This window comes from Prionailurus bengalensis, chromosome B4 (genome assembly GCF_016509475.1).
Source record: "Prionailurus bengalensis isolate Pbe53 chromosome B4, Fcat_Pben_1.1_paternal_pri, whole genome shotgun sequence".
Lineage (NCBI taxonomy): Eukaryota > Metazoa > Chordata > Mammalia > Carnivora > Felidae > Prionailurus > Prionailurus bengalensis.
The window spans coordinates 122,201,347-122,228,957 of NC_057358.1; the positions used below are offsets into that span (position 1 = coordinate 122,201,347).

A 27,611-nucleotide genomic window follows, 5' to 3' on the forward strand; every position below is an offset into this window, starting at 1 on the left:
CGTGTGTAAACAAAAGGCATGAGGAAGGTACCAGGCATGTTAGAAATCTTGGGTAAAAAAAGCGTATCTTCCTGAACCATCATTTTTATAATGTAAGACATTTAAAATATTGTATTGATAGTAACGCAAACATTTTATGGAGGAAATTGATGTGATTTTTACAGACAAAATGTTGGCCTTCAAAAAATTTCCTACTTACCGTTTTGAGCAATCCCCACGTCCCCCACCCCCCAAATCTCCTCTCTACACTATTTTCTTCAAAGTATTTACTTTTTTCTGCTATTAAAAGTAGTTTGTTGTAAAAGTTAAGACACAAGGAACTAAAATAATATTTATTAAAATACTATATGAGCTCTGAAATACCATAAAAACAATGTATTATTAATAAAGTATTGTAAAAAATCATCTAAAGGTAGTTTCTTCTACTAGCTTACAATATTTATTACTTTTAAGACTCTATTTTAATAATCCTGGCATTCAAGGTATTCAAGATCAATTGTTGATGATTTTTCACAAATTGCAGCCAAGATTAGTCTTAACGAACACTGAGAAGGGGCACGTTCACGCGTTCACCAAGCACCATAATGCCAGGTGCTCCTCCCCACTGAATCCCTGCAACAAGGTACTTTAAGGTAGGCACTTCAATGGCTCATTTTCCAAAGAGAAGTTCCAGGCCACACAGCAATGTATGATGGGGCTGAGACGTGAATCAATCCAAGTCTGGAGTCCATGATCCTGTTTAGCTTTGCCCAGGCTCTCTCAGCCTCACCAGGCTGCCTCCTCTGTTGCTTACTTACACAGAGCTAGCTTTGTCAAACACACATTTATAAATGTGGTCATTCAACCAGTTCTGAAACTGGTATGTTTACCATCCTTAATTCAACAACCCAAATCTGTTTCCCGTGCATGTTTCTAAATGACCACAGTCACATAATAAATTTATGTTTTTCCCCAGGGTTTTTAGAATATCTAACAGTCCTTTAACTGGCGTGTGCACACAAATACTAAAATTTTTAGATGATGAACTTTTTATTTTTATTTATTATTTTTTAATGTTTATTTATTTTTGAGAGAGAGACAGAGCAAGCAAGGGAAAGGCAGAAAAAGAGAGAGAGATGGAGACACAGAATCTGAAGCAGGCTCCAGGCTCTGAGCTGTCAGAACAGAGCCCCAACACGGGGTTCGAACTCACGAACCGTAAGATCATGACCTGAGCTGAAGTCAGCTGCCTGACCGACTGAGCCACCCAGGCGCACCAATCAGAACTTTTTAGAGTTATAAAACTGATGCGTGCTTTGGTTGAAGATTTTTGTCACCACAGAACAAGTTCAAATGCATGCCTGTGGTGGAATAATAGTTAATCAGACATAAACTCCATAATCTTTTGTATCAGAGGAAGTGCCCAGTTAAGGAAAACAGGAAGGTTATTATCCAGAAGAGAACTGGCATACAGTGCAATGATCATAAGATTTACATCAGACACATGAGTTTAAATCTGACACTTATCAATAAATGATCTAGGGCATTTGTCTACTCTCAATTTCTTCTTTTGTACAATGAGGGAATTAATGCCACCTATTTCACATGATCTGATGAGTAAATGAGATGTGCAGATCATACAGCGCTATACAACACCTCCACGCAAATTGTTCACCGGTTCTTGCTGCAATATAATTTACCTGTTTAAATATCTGTGTAAACTTCTGCGAGCAACTCAAAGCCACGAACTTAATCTCTTTATAATTTTTTTCACAGAACCTTGCTCAGTGCCTCACATAAAACCAATAAACATTCTAGAATGAATAAATATGGCTACTAGTTTTACAAGGCAAACATCCTAGAACAGTTTACATGACATGGTGTCACTCCAGGACTTTCTGCTTTCAGATTTCATTCCAGGATACTCAAGGTAGAAGCTAAAGGCTAGAGTTAATAAAGAGACAACAGTAGGCTAGGTACACAAGGGTATAAAACTCTCTGTAAAAGCAAATATCCCTTCCTCAATTTTTCAAGCGTAGAAATGTGACCTGTTACCCTGTAAAACTTAAAATGTAGGGGCTCTCCAACCTCAAGCAGTAAGAACCCTTTGTAACACTGACAGAGCTTTTCACATATCAACAATAATACTAGAAGTTTATAATATTCTAAAAAAAGAAGTTTATAATACTCCTAGATTACATGTTCTTCATAGTTTCTGAAAAAAATTTATTTTTGTTCATTAAAAGGTAGTAAAAGAGAGACAAGATATTCTAAGTTTTATCTTTTCTACTAACCCTCCTCTCCTCCTTGATAGCAATCAGGAAGTCAACCTGCTCATCACCATTCCGACTGCAATGACAAAATACTACAGACTGGGTAGCTTGTAAACAACAGAAAGGTATTGCTCACAATTCTGGAGACTGGGAAGACTAGGATCAAGGCACCAGCAGACTGGGTGTCTGGTGAGAGCCTGCTTCTGGGTTCACAGACTGCCTTCTCCTTGTGTCACCTTCCATGGCAAGAGGGGTGAGGAAGTTCTCTGAGGTCTCTTTATAAGAGCATTAACGTCCACCCTCATGACCTCCCCACCACCCACCGTTAAAGGCCCCTCCTGCTAATACTATCACATTGAAGATAAGGCTTCAACAGTATAAATTTTGGAAGGACACAACCACTCAGTCTATAGCATTTCCCAATGCAAAGTGACTAAATTAAAAGATTAACCCATTTCTTATTAGGAGTTGAATGTTTGTTAAAACTGGGTGACTTCTCCCATTTCACATAGAGGAAATGACCCAAACCCAAGACGTATGACCATTATCTACTCAAACATTAATTAAACTCAAGAACACTTTTCTAGGCCATTTCTACATTCTTTGAATCCTTCACAGAATTAGACACACAACATATATTTGTTACACATTTTAAGGAGCACAAGATAGAAATCAGGCCTCTGACCTCAAAGAGTTGACATCCCTGTTAAGGACTAATACTTACATGAAATGATTTAGAAATATTTACTTATAAATAAATAACATCTAGGAATATTTCAGCTTTTAAATGAGTACAGATTAAAACAGATTACTGTCAGGGAAAATGATAACCAAAGACAGGGTTAATCATGGCAACTTAACAAAATCTCCTTTTTCTAGGAGCAAAAACTGAGATTTTTAAGGAAATGAAGGAGCAGACAGAAAAGGAGGACTGTTTGCCACAGGGATAGAAAGGTGGGCAACATCATGGAAGAAACCATATTAAAAGGCAGAATTAAAAATGTTAAACCTTTTGATAGTAGTTCACTGTAAAAATTTATATCTAAAGGGGAAAAAAACCTCCTACAACCACACTTAAATAAAATGAAAAGAAAAAAAAAAACCACCCTACCAAAGAGACTTTCAAAATGTATTCAAACTGACTTTCTGGGATATACGTAGGTTTACTTGTTTAACTGGTCAGAGTTTATAGAATCACAGAATTGTATAGGATGGACTTTAAATTTTTTTTTCAACGTTTTATTTATTTTTGGGACAGAGAGAGACAGAGCATGAACAGGGGAGGGGCAGAGAGAGAGGGAGACACAGAATCGGAAACAGGCTCCAGGCTCTGAGCCATCAGCCCAGAGCCTGACGCGGGGCTCGAACTCACCGACCGCGAGATCGTGACCTGGCTGAAGTCGGACGCTTAACCAACTGCGCCACCCAGGCGCCCCTGGATGGACTTTAAATCCAGTGCTCTACTCTGCAGCCAGTGTGTGAATCTCTGCTATAATGTCCTGGCAAACAGTTATTCTACCTATGAGTTTAGACCTGCACTGCCCAAAACTGTATGCACTAGCCACATATGGTTAATTTAAATTAAGACTAAATAAAATTAAATAAAAAGTTCAGTAACTTAGTCACACCAGCCACATTTCAAGCCCTCATTGGGTTAGTGGCTACCATATGGGACAGCTCAGAATTATAGAATACTTCCATCATGCACAAAGTTCTATCGGACAGTGTTGTGGCCATTCAATCCTTAGAGTTAAACAAGAGTCACACAAGAAGGCCCCAGTTTTGTGATTTTAGACAAGTCACTTAAACCTCTTTCAGTGCCAAATGTAAAATTTAAGTAATACTTTATTCTATAAGGGGTTGTTGCAAAAAACAAGTGAACAGATGTATATCTATATATTCTGACAACTACAAAGTACTATAGGAAATATATTAAGACTATGAAAACACATTGAATTTATTTACTCCCTCAAAGGGCTTAAGTCTGCTGGGGAGACAAATATGATACAAATAATTGTAATGTATCACATGAAAAATGTAACCAAAATATGAATGAAAGTATAGAGGAACCTGGTAAATATTTCCATTATATGAAAGTATGGTCGAACCTGGTAAATATTTCCATTATAACTATTAAACCAGCGGCACTTGGGTGGGTGCAGCTCAGTCGGTTAAGCATCTGACGTAGGCTCAGGTCATGATCTCACGGTTCTTGAGTTTGAGCCCCATGTCAGGCTCTGTGCTGACAGCTCAGAGCCTGGAGCCTGCTTTGGATTCTGTGTCTCCCTCTCTCTCTGCCCCTCTCTCCCTCCTTCTCTCTTTCTCTTTCTCAAAAATAAACACTAAAAAAATTTTTTAAGAAAATCTATTAAACCAGAATCCCAAACTCATCAAATTAAGGTTTCTTTTTTTACTTTTTTTGGCAAAATTAAATACAATTATAATTTACATTAAAAAGTTTAGTAAAATGAGTAGTTTCACAAAGTATCTGCTTGTGATAATTAATGCACTCGCTTCCATCAACAAACAAATTTTATCTCATACTATTAGCTAGTTATAAACATTTTTAAAAACGTGACAAGAAGAGATCTCTTTTTATGAGTCTGAAGTACAGAAAAGTCATAAATAAGTTGAAAAGTATGTCATATATTTTTAAACAGCTGCAAGGCCATTTTAAAAACTGCTCCCTTCAGGAGAGGCAATTAGCATCATGTATCAAAGGACCAAACAAAATGTCTTCTGTTCTGGCTAACGCCACTTCTAGATATATATGCCAAGAAAATCATCAGAGATGTACCTAAAGACCTGAATAAATATGACAATGGCCATTATTACTTAAAAAATAAAACCTGGACACAGTAGTTTAACACTTAAACATAGGTAATCAGGAAAATAAATTATGGTACAGTCATACAAATATTATAAAGCTATTAAAAATCATATTTTCAAATAATTACAAAAATTAGTAACTTAATTCAGTCAATAAATACTATGTGGTACAATTCTAGACTCTGAGGACATAGCAATGGCCAAAACAAAGCAAACAACCTCATCAAAGGATAAAGTGTTTGATAAAATATCATGTGAAAAAGCAACAATCAAAACTAATCAATCTGAAGCATGATTTCAGCAAAATGGCAGAGTAAGCAAATCCAATCTCCCCCTACCCCCCAACCCCCGAAACACTGAAAAACAAGCAGACGTTGCCAGGACGAGTAAAGAAATATTATATGAAATGTCCATGATATAAAATATTCAGAACAGGCAAATCCATACAGACAGAAATCAGAGGTTACCAGGTCCCTATTACTGCTTAATAGTTACAGAGTTTGTTAGGGGTGACGAAAAAGTTTTGGAAATAGATAGTGGTGATGGTTGCACAACAATGAAAATGTAATTAATGCCACTGAGTTGTACACTTAAAAACCGTTAAAATGGTAAATGTTATGTTATTTGTGTTTTGCGACAATAATTCAAAAGAAGAACAGTCACTACAATACTCCCTACGAGAGTAATAAAGGAATGCTTTGAATAACTCTAAGACTACAGGTCTGACAACTTAACTGAAATGGACCAATTCCTTGAAAGACACAATCTACCAAAGCTCAAACAAGAAACAGATAACATGCATAGGCATATACCTATAAAAGAATATGACTCAATAAGTAATAACTTTCCAAAACAAAGCACCAGGCCCAAAGAGGTTCACAGGTGATTTCTACCAAACACTTAAGGAAGAAATTATCCCAATTCTCTAAAATCTTTTCCAGAGAACAGGAGAGGGAACACTTCCTAACTCATCCTATGAAGAAAAATATTACAAATAATATTTCTCATGAACATAGATATAAAAATCCTCAATAAAATACTTATCAAATCAAACCCAACAATGTACAGAATTATATACCACAACCAAATGGGATATATTCTAGATATGAATTTTTGAATCCTTGTTCAACATTCTAAAATAGTTAATGTAACCCATCACATCGATAGGCAAAAGAAAAATCATATGATCATAATAGGTGCAGAAAAAAGCATTTGACAAAACCCAATACCTATTTTTGATTTTAAAAAATGTCAGCAAGGGGCGCATGGGTGGCGCAGTCGGTTAAGCGTCCGACTTCAGCCAGGTCACGATCTCGCGGTCCGTGAGTTCGAGCCCCGCATCAGGCTCTGGGCTGATGGCTCGGAGCCTGGAGCCTGTTTCGGATTCTGTGTCTCCCTCTCTCTCTGCCCCTCCCCCGTTCATGCTCTGTCTCTCTCTGTCCCAAAAATAAATAAACGTTGAAAAAAAAAAAAAGAATATTTAAAAAAAATAAAAAATGTCAGCAAACTAGGAATAGAGGGAAAATTCTTCACTTTAAAAATACTATTTACAAAAGACCTACAGTTAACATTATACTTGATGGTGAGAAACACAAAGCTTCCCCACTAAGATCAGGAACAAGGCAAGGATATCACCCCTCACCACTGCTTTTCAACAACATATTGAAGTCCTAAATAATGCAATAACGCAAGAAAAGGAAATGAAAGATATATAGATTGAGAAGGAAGAAGTAAAACTGTCTTTGTTGACAGATGACATGACTGTCTAGAAAATCCTACAGAACTGACCAAAAAAAAATCTTCTGAAACTAATAAACAATTAGTTACAGGATACAAGGTTGCAGCACACAAAATTAATATACAAAAATCTATTGTTTTCCTATATAACAGCAATGAACTAAATGACATTTTGGGAAAGGCATAACTATATACACAGTTTAAAAAAGTTTAAAAATTTTTTTTTCAACGTTTATTTATTTTTGGGACAGAGAGAGACAGAGCATGAACGGGGGAGGGGCAGAGAAAGAGAGGGAGACACAGAATCGGAAACAGGCTCCAGGCTCTGAGCCATCAGCCCAGAGCCTGACGCGGGGCTCGAACTCACGGACTGCGAGATCGTGACCTGGCTGAAGTCGGACGCTTCACCAACTGTGCCACCCAGGCGCCCCACACAGTTTAAAAAAGTTTTAAAAATCACTGATTGCCAGTGGAGAAGAAAGCAAGCACTAGGCATAGTGCAGGGCAAGGGCATTATCAGGGCAATGAAACTATTCTGTGTGATAGTGAAATGGCAGATACATGATATGACAGTACAACACAAAGAATGAATCCTAATGTAATGGAACCCTAATGTTCAATTTATTTTTAGTTAATAAAAATATATCGGGGTGCCTGGGTAACTACTCAGTTAAGCATCCAAATCTTTCAGTTCAGGTCCTAATCTCACGGTTTGCAGGATTAAGCCCCACGTTGCACTCTGTAGACCACTTGGGATCCTCTCTCTCTCTCAAAATAAATTTTTCAAAATGTATCTATGTTGGTTCATCAATTATAAAAATGCACCACACTGATGCAAAGTGTTAAAAATGGGATAATACGCTGGGGGAGAGGAGGTATGTGGGAAATCTCTGCACTTTTCATGCAATTTTTTCTATAAACCTAAAGCTGCTATAGAAAATAAATCCTATTGGGGGTGCTTGAATGGCTCAGTCAGTTGGGCATCAGACTTCAGCTCAGGTCATGATCTCACGGTTCCGTGAGTTCGAGCCCCACATGGGGCTCTGTGCTGATGGCTCAGAGCCTGGAGCCTACTTTGGATTCTGTGTCTCCCTCTCTCTCTGCCCTTCCCCTGCTTACGCTCTGTCTCACTCTCAAAAAAATAAATAAACATTAAAAAAATTTTAAAAAAAGAAAAGAAAACTTATTATATTATCATGATGGTTAATTTTATGTGTCAATTTGACTAGGCCAGGGGATGTCCAGATATTTGATCAAACATTATTTTGGGCATGTCATTGAGGGTGTTTCTGGATAAACTAACATTTGAATGAACAGACTGATTCAAATCAGTTGAATTTTATTTAGGCATCAGTTGAAGGCCTAAATAAAATTAAAAAGCTGAGTAAGAGAAAACTGCTTCTGACCTGTTTTGAGCTGAACGCCAGTCTTTTCCTGCCTTCGGATTCGAACTGAAACATCAGCTCTTCCTCAGTCTAACGCCTGCCAATTTTACGACTGGAATTTTACTATCAGCTTTCCTGGTTTTCAAGCTTTTGGACTCAGACTAGAACGACACCATTGGCTCTCCTGGGTCTCTAGCCTTGCTAAATGCAGATCTTGGAGACTTGTCAGCCTCCACAATCGTGTGAGCCAATTCTAAATAATAAATCTATTTCCATACACACACAGACATACATCCTGATTCCGTTTCTCTGAAGAACCCTAATATAAGTACACATGTATATCATCTAAACCTATATACTTTCCATTAAGGTTGAATTTCGAAACTGATCATTGCAGGTGACCTTACTATATTTAGATACTAGGACAAAGTATTTCTGCACTCTACTTCTTGGTGCCAGGCTCTATTCTAGGAGCTGAGGATACAGTGGTAAATAAGACAGAAAGGTTGGATAAGACAGAAACCCTGTTCCCAGAGCTTACATTTTGGTGGAGAGAGATAAGACGTTAAATATACAAATACACACACACTTTCAGACTAAGTACTGTTTAAAAAAGAAAAGGGGAACTATCATAAGGAATGAGCTGGTGAAAGAGGCTACTGTAGGCTGGGTGGTAGGGAGGGCCCATCTGAGAAGGTGCTACTGAGCTGAGACCTGTAAGACAAGGAGGAGCCCGTCACATGATGGTCTGGAGGCAGTCCTCTCCAGGCTAATGGGACAATAACGCAAAGGTCCTAAGGCAGAAACAAATTTGATGGGTTTAGGGAATAAAAAGACAGTGAATACACCAGATCTAAGTCTAAACCTCAGAAAGGTCTGCAAGTATCCATCTGATTTTTTGTGCCCTTCGTCTTGAGAAGAACACACCTAGGCTGGCCCACTGGTCCCAGGAGGAGGAAGGAAAGTGGAGCAGAGCCCACCAAATCCAACCCAGATCAGCCAGCTCCCATTTGTCCTGCACATCAAGGGAATGTTCTTTCAAGCCAGGGGATCAGCAAAATTTTTTCTATAAAGGGCCAAATAATAATCATCTGCATGGCCCCTACTTTCTTCAGGATGAATCCATATTCTTTCCCATCACTCAACAGGCAAGTCCTAACCTGGCGGCTACTGCCTCTCCAGCTTCAACTCCCAGTGTGCTGCAGCCCTTCAGAACTTCTTTTGTTCCTGCAAGATGATAATGCCTCTCAAACCAATGCCTTTACACCGAGGGCATCCTTTGTTTTTGAAAAAGGGGGTCGGGGGAATTCTCCTTTCTTCCCTCAGCCATCTCCTTCAACATCAAATTCAGATGTCACTCTTATGTCTGAGAAACACCCATTCCTATTTCTTCAACTTAATCTATCTGCTTGCCCATCTCCCTGTCTAGAGCGAGTTCCTCAAGAGTAGAAAGAAACTGAACCATCTTTGTGTCTCTAGTAAGCAGAAGAGTACCTGGCCCAGAGCAAACACTTCCATAAATCTGTCGAATAATCAGCTTCAAAAAATTTGGTTTTATCCAATTTGGAATTAATCAGAGATAGAAATGAAGTTAATGGAATGAGGTAATGAAGGGGATGGGGAGGTATATCCAGTGGGAAAAATAAACTAGAACCTAAAAGAAGAAACAATTTTAGGAAGCAATTTTAAAGTGGGCAATATCCCTGCACAAGTGTGACTTAGTCTATAACATTTTTGAAAGATCACTTTTTTTTCCTGCTTAATTTAGTGCAAAGTATGAATCACACATAGGCTGACTAATCACCTGCTAAAGATACTGCATGTGGATCACAAGACTGGAACGATCAATCTAAAGGACAATAAGAGATATTAAAAGATATGCATAACTCATCACTGCTACACTTGATTGTTACATTTTAGGAGGAACCAGAGTAACATGCATTATCGTAAAGCACAGCTGTATTAAATTAATGCACTTGCTCCCTCTGTTTTCATATTAACCATAATAAAGAAATTGTGAACCTTTCTGCTCTGTCCCTAAGGATTAATATACTCTTCAATGGGACCTTGGGCACCAGACCAGAAGGTAGGTCTCCCGTTGCTCTCTTCATTGAGCCTCGTGGCCAAGGGAAGAACAATCCTGGGATGGGACACATGGCATTTACTGAACACCTTGTACCAGGCACTGTGCAAGGTGCCTGATAAACGTTAGGCATGTCATTTAAACCATCCTTCCTAAGGCTTGATCACAATCACTGAGTAAAAATAAAATTTTATAAGTATTCATTCAACAAAGCACCTATTCATTCTCGTAGCCTCTATAGATAGCATCTGGGAGAGATGAACTTGTCTATCTTGCTCACTTTTGTATCCCAAAATGGCAGCAGAGTATCTGGCACATAATGCAACATAAAGACCAGACAATTTTGGCTCCTAAATCTCTCTAATCTGTCCACTTCTCTTAACATACCCTTCTACCAGCCTTGTCCAAGGCTCCTAAGTGCCCTGCAGCCATTCTTGCTCTCCCTCTAATCCGAGTTTTTCCACTTTGGCAGTATTGACATTTAGGACCTGAAAAACCCGTTGTTTGGGGGGCTATACTGTGCACTGCAAGAAGTTCAGCAGCATCCTTGGCCTCCACCCACTACCTGCCAGTACATAATAACCTTGAATGGCACCTGACTGTTCTCAGAACACCCAAATCCTGAACACCTAATCTTCCCAAGTGTTGGGAAGAGGGTGCCACCAACTGTACCAGTGTCCCCCAGATCCTCGCTTTCTCTTGCTCTCTACCCTCCAGCTACTTAGGCCTCAATTCACCTTCTCAAATGTACCCCAACTTCAAGCCCTTCACATTGTTTCCAGGGCCTGAGCACTACTGATACTTGGGGCTGGATAATCTTTGTGGTGGGGGCTGGCCTGTGCACTGTAGGATGTTTAACAGAATCTCTGGCCTCCACCCACTGAATGCCAGTAGCACCAACCCCACTCTACACCCCATCTGTGACAACCTAAAATGTTTCCAGACATTGCCAAATGCCTCTGGGGGAAAAATCGTCCCTGGCTAAGAACCGATGGCCTAGAACAGACCTGCCCACCTCTGTCCTCTGCCTCAGGAATTTTGACCCTTCAAAGTTGAGCTCAAATTGCATCGAGAAAGCCTCTCCTGACCCAGGAACCAGACTAGACACTGCTGGTCTCTCCCACAACCCCCTCTCCTGCTTATAGCCTTTCTCACAACTGTCATTAAGAAGCATTTAATGTCTGACTGTACAACCAGAATATAAACTGGTCCTCTGCTGGAATCTGTCTGCTCTGTTCACTCTCCATGCCCACGGGCCCGGCACTGTGCTCAAACAAAGAATTTACTGAATGAATGAATGAATGATTCTGGTGTTCTGCTGGGGCGCAGGGACTGCAAGATAAGAAAGGCAATGTCTTTGTGCTGAGGATGCTGAGTACAGAAATGGCAAATAGGTTTCATCTCCAGGGCAAACTTGATTGAGTTTTCAATCAATTGTAAGTTGAGAAAAATCTAAGTTTCTTCTGAGGCACCAAAAGACCAGATACCTCGTTCCAAAATGAAGAGTTGAAACAAGAGGCAGTTCCTGGAGGAGATGGTTGAAAACTTATCCAAATTGTGGTAGAAGAGTACAGGTTAGGAAGCTGCTGGCATTCTGCACATCCGTTCCACCTTATCTAAAGAGGACAGGTGGAAAATCTTTCCATTCACCTCAAGCAGGAAAAGGGCTCAGTGAGACCACCAAGATAGCCCATTACAGATCCCTGCGACTGGGAGGATGCCACATCCAACTCACACCTGAGAAATAGAAGGGCTGGCCGGCTACCTGCACTGAGGGCAAGGAAGAGGTTGCTGCTATGCTGAAGCCAGCCCACCCTCCCTCACTTCGAGCTGACAGGGTTCAGGATATGCTACCCCCAAATATGGCACATTGGCTTATTGAATATTTCAAGCTGAAGGGATCTGAGAAGCAGCAGGTGCAGGAAGGGTTTTTCTGACCTTCCCCTGAAGCAGGTCATCAGACCCTCTGTGAGAAACGCCTTACCTACACCTGGAGGAAAGGAGCATCCTTATCTCGGAAGAACAAGTGATGCCAAAAGGAACCTGAACGAACAGGCCTCGTGTTTCCCCAGCCTACTACATTTAGCTCATACTCATTTCTCTCCTATCACGTTTTTCCCAAACTCTCCACTCTTCATCAAACCTGCAATAAAAATACTAAGCTTTAACTGCTTCTTTGGGTCTTTATTTCCTTATGAAGGCTCCCACAACATGTAATACTTATATTAAACAAACCTGTGTGCTTTTCTCTTATCAATCTGTCTTTAGTTACAGGGGACCTAGCCAAGAACTTTAGAAGAGCAGAGGAAAAAGATAAATTCCTCCCCTACAAAGCAAAGCATGTGGGTCTCCATACACCAGATGAGTGCCATGCACAAGAGAATACCTGCAGAGGGGCTCCTGGGTGGCTCAGTCAGTTAAGCGTCTGACTTCAGCTCACGTCACGATCTCACAGTTCGTGGTTCGAGCCCCGCGTCGGGCTCTGTGCTGAAAGCTTGGAGCCTGAAGCCTGTTTCAGATTCTGTGTTTCCCTCTCTCTCTGCCCCTCACCCACTCACGTTCTATCTACTCTTTCTCTCAAAAATAAATAAACATTTTAAAAAATTAAAAAAAAAAAAAGAGAGAATACCTGCAGTGGGTCAACTTAGATCAGGTCCAGAGCCCCAAAAAGAAAAGGACAGAGACTGAGATGAGAGGCTTACGATGGCATCAGACTCCTAAGAACCAAGGAAGGCATAAGCAACCAGCCTAAATGAAGACGCATTTGCTCTCATCAGAGTTAAAGCCAGTCATGGCTCTGAGGGTGTGGTCTCTGAAGGAGCACGTTGAAAGCACTCAAGAGGGAACAAGCTTTGACACCTGGAAATTCCAGAGCTCTGGCACCTGTTTTGGAAGGACTTTCCTGCCCTCACTTCCCTTCCTTCTTCTAGGTGCTCCAACCTCTTAGGGTGCTGACCCCTAAGAGGGGCCAGAAACAGGCTATGGAGAAAGAGAAGCACCAGATGAGGAAAGAGAAAAGCATCCCACTGTGCCTCATCTTCCTTCCTCAATTGCAGGCTTTCTGCCTAGAGCTTTCTGTCAAAGGGAGACAAAGCTGCCAGAGCCGGGGAGGTAAGAGGCTATGAATTCAGCAGGCTCAAAGTTGCTGAAATGACATTATGTTTTATAACCTGAAGTGACCACAAGACTTTTGGTTACCTAGAGTGACAAGAGAAGGCTTAGGCCCACCCGAGTTTTCGCCCAGAAGCAGAGGCAGAACCAACCCCACAAGTTAATATAAAGGGCCAGCGGGAGACAAAAATGAAGATACTTGCTACACATCAGTTGTGCTCATTCAACATGACAACTGCTACACACCCATCTCGCAGTTGTGAGTTCAAGCCACACGTTGAGTTAGAGATTACCTTTAAAAAAATCGAATCTTTTCATTTTTTATTTATTTTTTAATGTTTTTTATTTATTTTTGACAGAGAGAGAGAGAGACAGAGCATGAGTGGGGGAGGGTCAGAGAGAGAGGGAGACACAAATCCGAAGCGGGCTCCAGGCTCCAAGCCATCAGCACAGAGCCCAACACGGGGCTCGAACTCACAGACCATGAGATCATGACCTGAGCCGAAGTCGGACACTCAACTGACTGAGCCACCCAGGCGCCCCCAAAAAATCAAATCTTTTTAAAAAAGGGAAACAACTTTTACATCTTTTAGAAGAAGGTAAAGGGCTAAGAGCTATCATAGTCACAAGGTCAACATTAAATGCCCAGGAAAGGAAATGGGTTTTGGCTCCAGGCAGTGTCTAGGCCATCTGTTGCTCCGCCCTTCGCTTGATAACAACCTCATGATTTCCCTCTGGGGAAGCCCCTCAGTTCACGTGGTTCATTAAGGCTGACTATGCCACCTACAACCCTCACTCTGGGGTGATTCAGATGGTTAACAAGGGCATAGCAAGGGCACTCATTCTGTGGCTGGGCAGGCCACCCTGGACCTAGCTGGCATTAACGAGAATGAAACCCTCTTTTTGCTAGGGTTACTCAACTAGCAGACTAGAAGCTGGAGTTGCTGGCAGCAATCTCCTCCCATATGGGAAGCACTAGCCTGAGAACTAAACCAACAAAGCTGGAGAACAGGGACATAAATGAGATTCCTGATGACATCATGTGAGCACTTCTATCCAACCCAACCTCTCTGTGAGGGGGGATGGGCGGAGAGAGGGAGGGAGACAGAGAATCCCAAGAATTCTGCACACAGTCAGCGCAGATCATGACCTGAGACAAACCAAGAGCCAGACGCTTAACTGACTGAGCCAGCCAGGTGCCCCCAAAACTACCTTTTTTCTTTTTTTAATGTTTATTTATGAGAGAGAGAGAGAGAGAGAGAGAGAGCGCGCGCGCGCGGGCACATGAAGGGGGAGGGGCAGAGTGAGGGAGAGAGGGACACAGAATCTGAAGCAGGCTCCAGGCTGTAAGCTGTCAGCACAGAGCCCAATGTGGGGCTTGAACTCACAAACCGTGAGATCATGACCTGAGCCTAAGTCTGATGCTTAACCGACTAAGCCACCCAGGCGCCCCTACCTTTTTCTTAAGGCAGGTCTGAGTCGGATTCTGTCCGAAGTGCTGCTAACAAACACCTGCAGCAATTTTAAACCACTAATAGTTCAAAAGGAAAAAGTTTGCCTCCTTGTAAAAAATTTCACCTTCCTCTAGGATGTTTCAACCCATGGTTTTCTTCCTTTCCTCTGATTTTCTAAGCAATTACTGTGTATCTATTCAGGCATTCAATCACTCACTTCCTTGTACTGTTACTCATATATATAGCATGGCCTCACCTCAACTAGACAAAGATGGCCAAAGATGAGCTATAATTCTTTGTATCTTTTCTAGAACCTTTCACCGTACAAAGTACAATCAGACCAATTGTGTCTGAGAAATCAAAGGTAGCTAGAGACAGTCTGAACATCAGGGTAGAAATCTTATCTTTACTGTAAATAAATGAGTTTGAAGGGACGTTTGTTAAGCTCACCCCAATTAATTCATCCATCCATCTAGCATCAAGTATTTAGTTGGCACCAACTGGGTACCAAGCACTTCCTAGGTACAAAGAATATAGAGGGACTAAGAGGTCCCTGCTTTGACAGCAGGACTGTGTATCTTTCCCAAATCCCACAAAAGAAAGAGACGATTTAAAAAGGCTCTATGTGGCCAAGGCATTTTCTCTGTAGTGCCAACTATGTTACATTATAGTTCATGCTTTCTCATGGGAAGCACTCTATAAATGTATATTCATAGAACATTAAAACTAAAATGGGGGTCTTAGAAATTTTGATATTTTAAGACATTCTTTTTAACAATGAAAGCTTTCCTCACCCCAAAACAAATCCACAGGAGATAAGATAACAAATAAGAGTGGCTGCCACCGGGCGGCATCTAGAAGTAGTAACAAAGCAGGGGAAGTAACAAAGCACTTAGGTCAGTTTATCCAGGAGCTAGAATCACGCCAGAGGCTGTCTTCCAATTCTCAGGCCAAGTCCCTTTGACTCCACCTATTTGTTGCCTTTGGCAAAGAAAGAACACACTCAAAATATATGTTTAATGAGTGAACTAATCAAATACAAACATGGTAACTAATTTCTTTCTTGAAATGGAGTCAGGATGAGAAACTGGTCACAGCAGCTGAGCATGACTTTGGCTGGACCCAGTTTTCAACCTTCTTTTTCGCTGAACAGTAACATCACACTAATCCAAAATGGCAGGAAGGCAGACAAGCCAAAGGGAACAAGCAGGCCAGGGGAAAACTACCCACTACAGGTAGATTCCATCTGAATCTGCTTCCTCATGAAAGTTAATTTTGGGGTATTTACTTGTTTCCATAAGGAAACAAGGAAGTGGTATATTTCATATACACACAAACCACACACACACATGCAGATACACACATACACACCCAACAGTGATTTACAAGCTTCTATTCGCAATCCTGAAATCCAAAAAGTTCTCAAAAATTGAAGACCTTTTTGTACCTTACTTGGCAACAAAATCTGATCTGAGCTGAACTCATTTGGTGGCAAAACTTGGCCTAAACTGACCTGAAGCTATTTATAGTCTTTATTGCCCTGAGTGAGATTACTCCTATGTTCACTGTAAAAGATACTAATGTTTAATTATAAGGTTAATTTAGTAGAATTTTCAGATATCGAATTGTGGATTTGTATATAAATGGTTCAGCAAATAATGATGGCCCTGAAATAATAAAATTTTACCTCAAAAGCACATGTTTTAAACTCTATGTAGTAGCAACCAACAGAGGACAAATATTTAAAATCAGAAGTTGCTGAGCTAAAAATGATCTTCAGAGCATAGTAATCTAATCTAGTGTCCTCATTTATAGATAAGGAAACTGAGGCTCCCAGAGCCTCATGATTTGTTCAATCAACTAATTTACAACAGACAAGCTCCTATCTGCTACCCTCACCCCAAGGCAGTGCATTGTGGTGGTTATTAGTCCCCATCCTGAGGGCTCTCCCTGTGCATTTGGATCTAGCTCTGCTTTTGTTTGATCAGAGTTCCCAAGAGTTCTCTAAACAGTACCTGGCTCAACTTAAAGGGAAAAATTTTTAAATACTGTTATGTGTTAATACTTCCCTCCCTCAATTACATTTTCCTTCCTCAAAATTTGGATGAGTGTACAAATGGCTTATCAAAAGGTAGCAGCCAATACCACTTCTACCAAGAGGTGGGAGAAAGATATTAATGAACTCACAATTAACAAGGACCATCTTAGTCCTTTTATCCACTGCAATTAGCAAAGTTATTAACAAGTTGGTAACATTAACTGTATGATGGTAGTATTCTATTTCAAGGGCTTATTTCAAAATAGTTGATATTTTAAATATTTTAAATATTTTGAAACGGCATAAAATAGTTGATGAGAATAATAACAGTAACAATACTTACTACCATTTTTTTTTAATGTCTATTGATTATTTTTGAGAGAGAGACAGACAGAAAGAAAGGGAGACACAGAATCCGAGGCAGGCTCCAAGCTCTGAGCTGTCAGCACAGAGCCCAACGGCACACTTGAACTGCAAGATCATGACCTGAGCCAAAGTCAGACGCTTAATCGACTGACCCAACCAGGTACCCCCAATACTTATTACTCCCATTTAAAGAAAGTCTGTAATTACTAGGAACCTCAAGCAGTACCTTACATAAGAAGCCTTACTTAATCCTATCAACCTTGCAAGGAAGGTATTCTTATCTCAATTTTAAAGATAAGGAAGCTGAAGTTCAAAAAGGTTCAGTATCGTTTCCAAGATCATACAAAAGGACAGCTCAGACTGTGAAAGACCAGGAAGAGTAGTACAAGCTCTGGAACCATATAGTGCCTTGATTTAAAGTCCAGCTCTGGGGGCGCCTGGGTGGCGCAGTCGGTTAAGCGTCCGACTTCAGCCAGGTCACGATCTCGTGGTCCAGGAGTTCGAGCCCCGCGTCAGGCTCTGGGCTGATGGCTCAAAGCCTGGAGCCTGTTTCCGATTCTGTGTCTCCCTCTCTCTCTGCCCCTCCCCCCGTTCATGCTCTGTCTCTCTCTGTCCCAAAAATAAATAAACGTTGAAAAAAAAAAATTTTTTTTTAAAGTCCAGCTCTGCTATGAACTAGCTGGAGTAATCTGTGCAAGTGCTTCACTCTCATCAACTATAAAATGCACATTATAATATTACCCATATCTCAGGGGTGATGTCATGAAGATTAAATGAGTTAACTAACATATGTAAAGCAGTTAAGAGAGCACCTAGTATCTGGTAAGCCCTATCTACTAGCTATCATCATGATCATTAATACAAGCACTAGCGTTCAAACCCTGACCTGCCCAGATCCATGGCTTTCTTTTCCACTATGCTGCAAAAATTATACTACAGGGTTATCTGGCAGGCTTAGTCGGTAGACCACACAACTCTTGATCTCAGGGTTGTGAGTTCGAGCCTCACACTGGGTGTAGAGATTACTTAAAAACAAAATCTTTAAAAGAAAGAAACTATATTACAGGCAATATATTAGTGGCATTAGACCAGCTGTCTCCACCTCCCATGCCTATTTTTCGCCTCTTATTTCTTTCGTCCATTCCAAACTCTAAGGTTTGTGACCATTTCAGAGCTGACAAGCGTCTTTCTTTTGGTAAATAAATAACCATGCGTGGAATACAGAAAATGAAAAATTCTAACAACTGATGTCTTTAAGTCACCTTCACACTGCAGGGGTGTTAGTAAATAGCTAACTTAAAATTACTCGGGGCCAAAAAAAATCTTCTATCAAGAATAAGACAACTATGCATAGATACATTCACTGTATTAAGTTGCAACATATGGAACAAAGATAAAACAGCAGGTGGTATAATAATTAGGTATATATTCCACACTTACAAGTCTGGGGCACTTTCTCACCCTTACTTGTAAGACTTATTTTAATTTAATCTGGAAGGTTCTCTAGAACAAGAACTACTAAAAGTGTACACTTGAAATCATGCCACATAATTAAATCATTCACTCATTACACAAATATTTAGACTGCATATTCCGGCAGTACCTGGCACAGGTACCCTGCATCAGGATTACAGTATTTCAACAGACAGCACCTTCTCTTAAGAAGTTTACAATCCGGGGCGCCTGGGCGGCTCGGTCGGTTAAGCGTCCGACTTCAGCTCAGGTCATGATCTCGCGGTTCGTGAGTTCGAGCTCTGCGGCGGGCTCTGTGCTGACAGCTCAGAGCCTGGAGCCTGTTTCAGACTCTATGTCTCCCTCTCTCTCTCTCTCTGACCCTCCCCCATTCATGCTGTCTCTCTGTGTCTCAAAAATAAATAAACGTTAAAAAAAAAAAAAAAAAAAAAGTTTACAATCCAGCATGCGTACAGACCTTAAGCAAATGTAAACTGTGGTATTTCTAAAAACTGTTCTCTTAATTTTAAAATCTTCTGCAACCTCCTACCCAAAAGGGGGGGGGGGGGAGGGGAAGCGGGGAATAAATATTAAAACAAGGAAACAGATTTCTAACAATTTGAAAATACAACTTTTCTCTGAGTTGCTATACTTATTTTTAAACATGTTCTCTAAAATCATATGCATGTGCTCTTCCAGTTCTGACCTAACCAGTCTCTGTACACTTGTTTATGAAGAATACCAAATTAGACTGTCAGTAATGTAACTATCCAACCTAAACCAAAGGGTTGTTTCATTCAAGAAAATATTTCATCTACATATCCAGAGAGGCACAAAATCTATTAAACTTGGGTGTTTCCATCTCCCAAACCTGTTGTGTGGACCCTCTAAAGAATTTACAAAGTCTAACTGAACTACTTTATTGCACATTACCTAAGGGCAGATCAAGAAAGGCCTGGCTTGTGTGATTCCTATTCGGAGTCTAAATTATTAGCATATCCCATGACCCAAGGGCTTGTGTTGGCTCCCAAGACACTGGGCGCTGGAGTTTAAGACAGGGCTTCCTGGTCAATTGAAGGGGCCCCAGCCTCCAGCTGATCTCAGGATAGGGAAGAATGTCTGAGGCTGCCAAGAGATCTCTCACATCCGTGTGTGCACATCTACCAGTAGAGCCTCTACAGGCTAACTGGTGATGTCCCCAATAACAGAGCAAAAGTGCAAAAAAAAAAAAAAAAAAAAAAAAATTCCCTTTCACAAGTAAGTCTTTAAATTTGGGGCCACTACCCGGTCCTCGCTGCAAATTCACGTGCAAAGAAACACACACCCCTTGAAGAAAGTTATGAAATCCGGAAAGAAACGAGATTAAGAAGACAAAGTGCCTTTGTCAAAAGTGAAAAGATTAGAAGGGTGACTGCAGAGGATTAAAACTGTAGGAGGGGCAGGGAATGAAAATTTTGGAGAATTCAAGAATAGGAAAAGACACCGACTCTGGGTCCCGGGAGGGGGCTTCGGGGAGGACGACAAGGCCCGAGCGAGAAAATCAAACAACTTGGGGGCCCCGAAGAAAGCACCTGGAGGGCACAGGAATCGGTAGAACGAGACCCTATCCCCCAAACCCTGAGGCGGACGAGATCTGGATCCCAGATGCTGAAACTGGAGCTCGGGGAGATCTGAGTTCTAGGAGCCTCCGGGGGAAAAGGCAGGCTATGGGACTTGTCCCCAGAGCTGCAGGGAGGATGGGGAGGCAAAAGGCAAGCGCGCCTGGGCTCGGAGCGCCCCGGGGTCGTGCGGGTCCAAGGCGCCCCGGCCCGGGCTCCCGCGCCGCTACTCACCTCTCCGAATTGGAAGGCGGAGACGATGGTGACAACGACGCCCACGAAACAGACGTAGAGCCCATACCTGTGGGACAGGCAGGTATAGGTCTGTCTCTGTAAGAGCTTGAGCAGCATCACCCCGGCCGCCGCCACGCCACGCCACGCCACGCCACGCCCGGAGCAGCCACAGCCGCCGCCGCCTCAGCGAGCCGCCATTCAGCGGCCCCAGCCCGGCCGCCACGCTCAGGTCACAAGGGGCGGCCGCCACGCATTGCTGCTCCGGGGATCGACGCCCGCTCGGCTCCGCGCCGCGGCCGCCGCTTCCGGGAGCCGGGAGCCCACGCCCTCGGCGCGGCGGAGGCGGACCCGCGGTCCGCGAGGCGGCCAGCGCCGCCCCGGTCCGGCCCGGCGAGAGGCAAAGGCGGAGGTGGCGGCAGCGGAGGCGGCGGCGGGGCGGCCAGCGCCACCTGGCGGGCGGAGGGGCGGAGGGCGGGCGAGGGCCCTTCCCGTCCGCGCGTGCGCAGCGGGCTCTCCGCAGGCTGGGTTGGGCTCTCAACCGAGAGCGGTCCCTGCAAGATCGGTGTGCCACAGAAGGCGTTATGAGTGCTTGTGTACACAAACCCCTTTCTGCATTTACAATAATTGGGAAACTATGGTAAATAATTTTTACGGCGTTAAGAGGAGATGCTGTATGGGGCTCCTTTCCCCTGTCTCCTCAACTATATTGTTTGAAAGAGGAAACCTTTGGGCTAAATGTGCCCAAACCCAAATACAATTCATTCATGTATTCACTGAGTGTGTAGTGAGTGTCCCGGGCCTGGCAAGTGCCTGGTGTCGGGTATTTAAGAAAATGAAGTAGACCGGGCCGCTGTTGCCGGAGAGTCTGGCTGGGGAGATAAACACGCAAACCACTGACTACAAAAAAAGTCAAGATAGAAATCGTGCTAAGTTATAGCAGGGGAACCAAGGCAGTGGTGGTCAATTAATCATGCTTTGGCACCAGGCGATTTCCAAGAGGGCCTCCCCTCGGTACCTCTTATTTGAGAGAGATTTTTCTTTTTTCCCAGTATACCCTGATTAATATGATTTTTGTCTTGATCTAGTCACCCTGGAAAACAGTGCACTCAGCCAATGTTGCCATCATTTATAGCATTTTTAGAATTATCTTCAGAACTAGTTTAAGGAAACATTCAAAATATGCACTTAACTGAATGGTCGATGGAATGAACAGACTTGCAAAAGGGTTACCCTCACTCCAATCCAAGGTAAGGCTTTTACACTTTTTAGTCAATTCTTTTAATCCTGCTTTAGGAAAAGTTGATTACATGCCATATATACATGACAAAAATTATGGCAGTTGTGTGAGACACATAGTTCTGAGGTCTTTTCAAGAGTGGGAAAAGGTATAAAACCGTCTAGCATTCAACAGGATTCTGTTAAGGTGTTTGTTTCCACAATGGTGATGGCCAACGTTTACTTAGAATCCACTGTAAGCAGGGTTCAGCTAATCCTCACAACAACCTTATGAAGGACATAGCATTATCATCCCCCATTCTACAGATGAAGAAATTGAGGTACGTGAAATGAAATAACTGGCTAACATCACACAACCAGTAAATGACAGGATTGAGATTTGAATAGTATACTTAGGCTGAAAAACAGGGCTGGGAGTAGTGAGAGGTGAGTCCTACAAGTGCAAGGTCAGACAGATTCTGTCTTCATTTAAAATTGACATTTTGTTTTTGGTGGATATTTTGCATTAATTTTGATCTTTTTAAATACGGTATTAAATATTTCATCTTGCTTAGTGAATGTTTGGCTTTCCCTTACATTTTGCGCTGAAGGCAAGTGTTTCACTCTCTTAGTCTCGGCCCCTAGCCTTGGCCCTACCTAGAAGTCATGGGTCTAAGGAAGTTTGTTTTGATGCATGCTTTTTTTTTTCCCCCTATCTCTTTATGCTCCAACCAGAGAGCCTCAGGGGTGTCAGAAGTATTGTCGAAGTCCTTTCTTCTAGAGAACTCACTCTTGCTTGCTCTCTCTTTCCTGAGCCAGTATCATTGAACTTGAGTAAAATAAGTGTTGGTATAAAATGATACATCTCTAGTACCTACCTTATAGAGATATTAGGGAGATTAAATAAAATAATGCATGAAAGCACTTAAGTGCCTGGGACATTTTAAGTTTAGAAAAGAAATAAAAGTTAAGAAAAAGTTATAAAGTAAGAAAAGTTAAGAAAAGAATATTTAGCTTTGTTCTAATTAAGCAATGGCTTTTCAGCAGGAGAATGATCTAATTAAATATGCTCTTCCAGAAGATTAATCTAGCAGTATGAAATTTGTGGAAACGATTTTAAACTATCAGCATCTGAGCAGTGGAAAAATTACGCATTGGCATCTCATTTATCTTAAAATCTCTTATCTGTCAACCTAAAATAGCCAGAAAAAACAGGAAAACCATAAGACTGCCAGGAACCCACTGAAATCCATGAGTTTTCCTTTTAAGCGAACCCCTCAGTCCTCTCAAAATCTAATAAATGTGGTTCTCAGAGATCTTGTTGTCTGGGTTCTCAGTCCCTGGCAGATTGGTGTGGGGTGGGAGGGGGTGAGGCGGAATTAAGATATCTGTTTCCTGTTCTTCTCCCAAGCAAGAAGTAACTTTAACAGATGATATTTAAATTTAACAGAGTTAAGAAGAGAAAAAATATTTTTTTAAAAAGTCAAATTGATTCAAAAAATATAACCACCTTGGGGCCAATAACGTAAATAGAGGCAAGAACAGAGAGATATAGTGGAGGCACCAGTATCTCCCAGAGAGTAGGATAATGGGTGATACAGTGGTGAACCAGTCTTTGAGAAAAGTTCAAGAAATGTTTTGTGTTCATTTATTCATCATTTATCAATGAACACTCTGCTCTGGACATGTAACCAGGCCCTGAGGGTACCTACTAGATACCTATAGGTCTTTCCTGGATTTTACACTCTAGAAGGACAAATAGGTATTAAGTTAGTATTGTGAGGGGAGCTGACTTAGCCTGAAAGATCAGGGAACGCTTCCTGGAGGAGATGCTGACACCAAAGCTTGAGGACTAAAGGTGAGAGGCAAAAATGGCACATTGAAGGCTCTAATCTAAAGCAGGAGGGGCTGGAGAGGTTGGCAGGGACAGGAGGGCCATAGTAAGAAAAAAGGACTTAATCTTAACATGAACAAAGAATTTTGAACAAAATAAAAACTGCAAAGTGACATGATCAGGTAAGAATTTTAAGAATCATAACTGTGGTGTTGAAAATGTACTGGAGGTGACCCAAGGAGCTGAAATGGGACCAGGGGGAGTAGAGCTGTCAGATAAAATACAGAATAACTTTGCTCTCCTGATCTTCATTCCCACCCCTCACCCCACGAGAGGAGGAATGTACCTGACTGGTGAGGCTGAAAGGAATTGAACCAGTCTGCCAGAGACAAGAGTTCTGATCCACTATCCGCCCAGCATAGGAGTATGTGTGCCAGGACCTGAGCAAGAACCTAGGAACTCGGTCTCATTCAAGAACGAAATATTGGTTGCCCACTTGTCTGCAAACGGAAAACAACATTGTCCAATTAACTTTATCAGTACTAAAGCTAACACTTTGGTCTCTAGCTGTCTGTTTCTTGCACAGCTTTCTCAATTGGTTCAAAATTCAAGAGACAAGGAAGAATGCTTTTACATATTGGACCCGAAAACACCAACCATCCTTGCGTGAGTCTCCTTTGGCTTGGCCTTGATGAAAAATGAACAATAAAAGGAAAGAGTCTTGTACAAAGAGGAACCTCCTGCCCTGGGCCTACAAAACATACGTGTCGTATATAAAGATGGTGTACTTAGAAGGCCTTACCTTGAGCTGATAAGAATATTGAACCTAAACAAAGAGCTTTAACTAGCAGATTAAGCCAAGTTAAAATAACTCCTGATAAATCTGTATTTAGCTGAGTCCTTGCCTTATTCAAGATTAAGAAAATGAAATGTTTGGGGGTGCCCTGGTGGCTTAGTCGGTTAAGCGTTCAACCTCAGCTCAGATCATAATCTCGTGGTTCATGAGTTCAAGCCCCATGTTAGGGTCTGTGCTGACAGCTCAGAGCCTGGAGCCTGCTTCAGATTCTGTCTCCCTCTCTCTCTGCCCTTCCCCCACTCATAGTCTGTCTTTCTCCATCCCTCGAAAATGAATAAACGTTAAAAAAATTTTTTTAACAAAAAAAAGATAAAATGTTCACATTGTGAAATGCTTTTACTCTATTTTAAGCTTTAGACCTGAAAAACTTGCTTATTCCTAGGAAACATATTTTGATTTTTGCCCCCTTCCTCCTTTCAGGATACATAGTACATGTTCATAAAAGATATGCCTGTTGTAAGTGACCTCATCCCTTTCTTTATTTTAAAAAAGAAAGCCAGGGGGCGCCTGGGTGGCGCAGTCGGTTAAGAGTCCGACTTCAGCCAGGTCACGATCTCGCGGTCCGTGAGTTCCAGCCCCGCGTCAGGCTCTGGGCTGATGGCTCAGAGCCTGGAGCCTGTTTCAGATTCTGTGTCTCCCTCTCTCTCTGCCCCTCCCCCGTTCATGCTCTGTCTCTCTCTGTCCCAAAAATAAATAAACGTTGAAAAAAAAAAAAAGCCAGGACAGTTTCTAATTTTTTTTGAAAAATAGAAAATAAATAAAATTATTAAGAAATTTAATTGTTGGGATGCCTGGATAGCTCAGTTAGTTGAATGTCCCACTGATTTCAGCTGAGGTCGTGATCCCAGGATTGTGGCCTTGAGCCCTGCTTTGGGCTTTGTGCTAAGCATGGAGCCGCTTGAGATTCTCTCTCTCTCTCCCTCTCTCCCTCTCCTCCTCTCCCCCTCTCCTGCTCACATGCATGCTGTCTCTCTCTAAAATAAAATTTTTTTTAATTTAAAAAATTTAATTGTTTCTGAATTTCAGGAACCAAAGCATAATATGGCCCACTATTTATTTTTTATGAATTCAAATATATCCCGTATTTATAAACAAATATACATAATGTTCACATGTGTAACTATACTTCATTCTATTTGCTTGATATTTACTTGTGGGTGTTTTGTGTGTGTGTGTGTGTGTGTGTGTGTGTGTTTTATCCACAGAATATGGGCATCATAAAGGCGAGAGATTTTTCTAAGTTATTCATAACTATATCCCTACCCATGGCATTGTGCCTTGCTGATTGTAGCCAAGCAAAAAAATTTATCATATGAGTCAACATATTTTGCACTGATAAAAGTACCAAGTATAGAATTGGCAGCTCTTGAAGTTTTGATGAATTGGGGACAGCTGTTTGGCTCAGTTGGGTAGAGCATGTGACTCTTTTTTTTTTTTTTGCAACACTTGATCTCTGGGTCTTGAGTTCAAGCCCCACATAGAGCTTAAAGTTTTGATGAATTGAATTGAAGGAAACTAGAATGTCATGGAAAACAAGCTTAAATTTTGAGTAGAACTCACTTTTAAAACTATCTGGACCTGGATATTTTTGTTATGGGGGACTTCCAGAAATGTACTCAAATCATCTAGGTTTTAAAATCTGTTGTTTACTGTGATTTACTTTGTTTCATCTTATGTATTCTTTGTATTTTCTCAATTTTTTCCTAATTTTTTTCACTTACTCTTTGGCTCATCCTCTCTTTTTCTGTGGTTTTCTATTTTATTGATTTATGCCTTTATCTTTGTAATATCCTTTCCTCTTATTCTCTGAATTTGCTCCATTGCTCTTTCTCAATTTTAATACTTAACTCAATATTTTTTCAGTCTTTATTGTTTTTATTAACATTTCAAAACTATAAACTTCCCTTTAAATGCTAATTTTATTGCATCCCATAAGTGTTGGCATGGAGTGCAGGTGCACATTGGGGTTTGGGGCTCCACTGTGGGTGCTGGGCCTGGACACACAGTGTCCACATCAGGAAAACCAAGACAAAGTGGCTCCAATCCTGGGCCAAGGCAGTAACTGTGCTCTCTGGGCATGCATGGCTGGGCAGAACATCACTGGTGTCCTCACATATTCATACCCAATCCATCCATGCAGGAGGTGGAAAAAAAGCAAGAACCCTCTTCATCCTGTAAAAATCCCTCCGACACCCTCTGCTGGCAAAGGTTAACATCATAATCACTACAAAGAAATGTCTGAATCCAGTCTGGTATCACAGAGCAGGTGATGAAGGGGTAAATTCAGAGCTGAGAGGCAACAATTGACACTCGGCACATCCCTGAAACCGGGGTTCCAGATGTGATATAGATCCTCCTGATCAGATGAATTCACAGAAGGCTTGAATCTGGGAAGGAAGGGAGGAGAGAGGCAGGGGAAAAGGTACCTATTTTTGCTAGTGAGCTAATGAAGATGTAGATTCTGAAGCCAGCGCTGCTGGAAGTGACTTCCTGCCTCTGCAGAAGATATCCACCCCTGTTTTTGCTGGCAGAGTCAGCAGCTCCCCATGGCAGTTCAGTTGGGCTGAGGTTTGAGGAGCTCTTCCTACAAATCCAACGTAAAATCTCTTTGTTCATCTCGTAATAGTTGATGGGTGAATCAACTGAATCCCTTTCTATTTAAAATAATGAGGATTTTTTAGTCTACAAATAATCTGACTGAAACAAGGTAAGAGAATGGGCTTTGTATGATATCAACTCTGGAATTACTTGAGGTTTCTTTCCTTGCCCAATACATGATCAATTTTTGCAAAGGTTTTCGGGTTTACTCAAAAAGAATATACATCCCCTTCCTCCCCTGGCTCCTAATTACTTCCCTGTTTAAGTTCTCACAAGCCATCCATTGAACAATAGGTTCTAAATATTTCCCAGGGTAAATATCAAGTGCACCATGATATATTTTGCAGAATCTACCTATTTGCAAAAGGTAAATCTTGCCATTACGTTTGAAAGTTGGATCTATTTTCCTGGTCTCCAAGCCTTTGGGATTTTCTGATGTCCATGATTTTTTTTTACTGGTTTTTAGTTTTCTGCTCCCTAGAGTCATGGTAGTGAGCACTCAACATGTAGATTTGATTATCTATAAAGATTGGTTATCTAACACATTGCAATGTTAACTGATTAATCAG

At 41.5% G+C, this 27,611-nt stretch overlaps 1 protein-coding gene across 1 annotated transcript in view; it reads right to left on the minus strand.

Moving 5' to 3' along the window:
- GNPTAB (N-acetylglucosamine-1-phosphate transferase subunits alpha and beta) overlaps positions 1 to 20,976 on the minus strand; it is a 73,827-nt gene extending 52,851 nt beyond the window's left edge. Inside the window, exon 1 of the mRNA XM_043562329.1 lies at positions 20,540 to 20,976. Within this exon, the coding sequence (XP_043418264.1) occupies positions 20,540 to 20,656 (117 nt within the window). The 5' untranslated portion in view covers positions 20,657 to 20,976. The remainder of the gene's footprint in view (positions 1 to 20,539) is intronic.
- Positions 20,977 to 27,611: the final 6,635 nt, after the last annotated feature.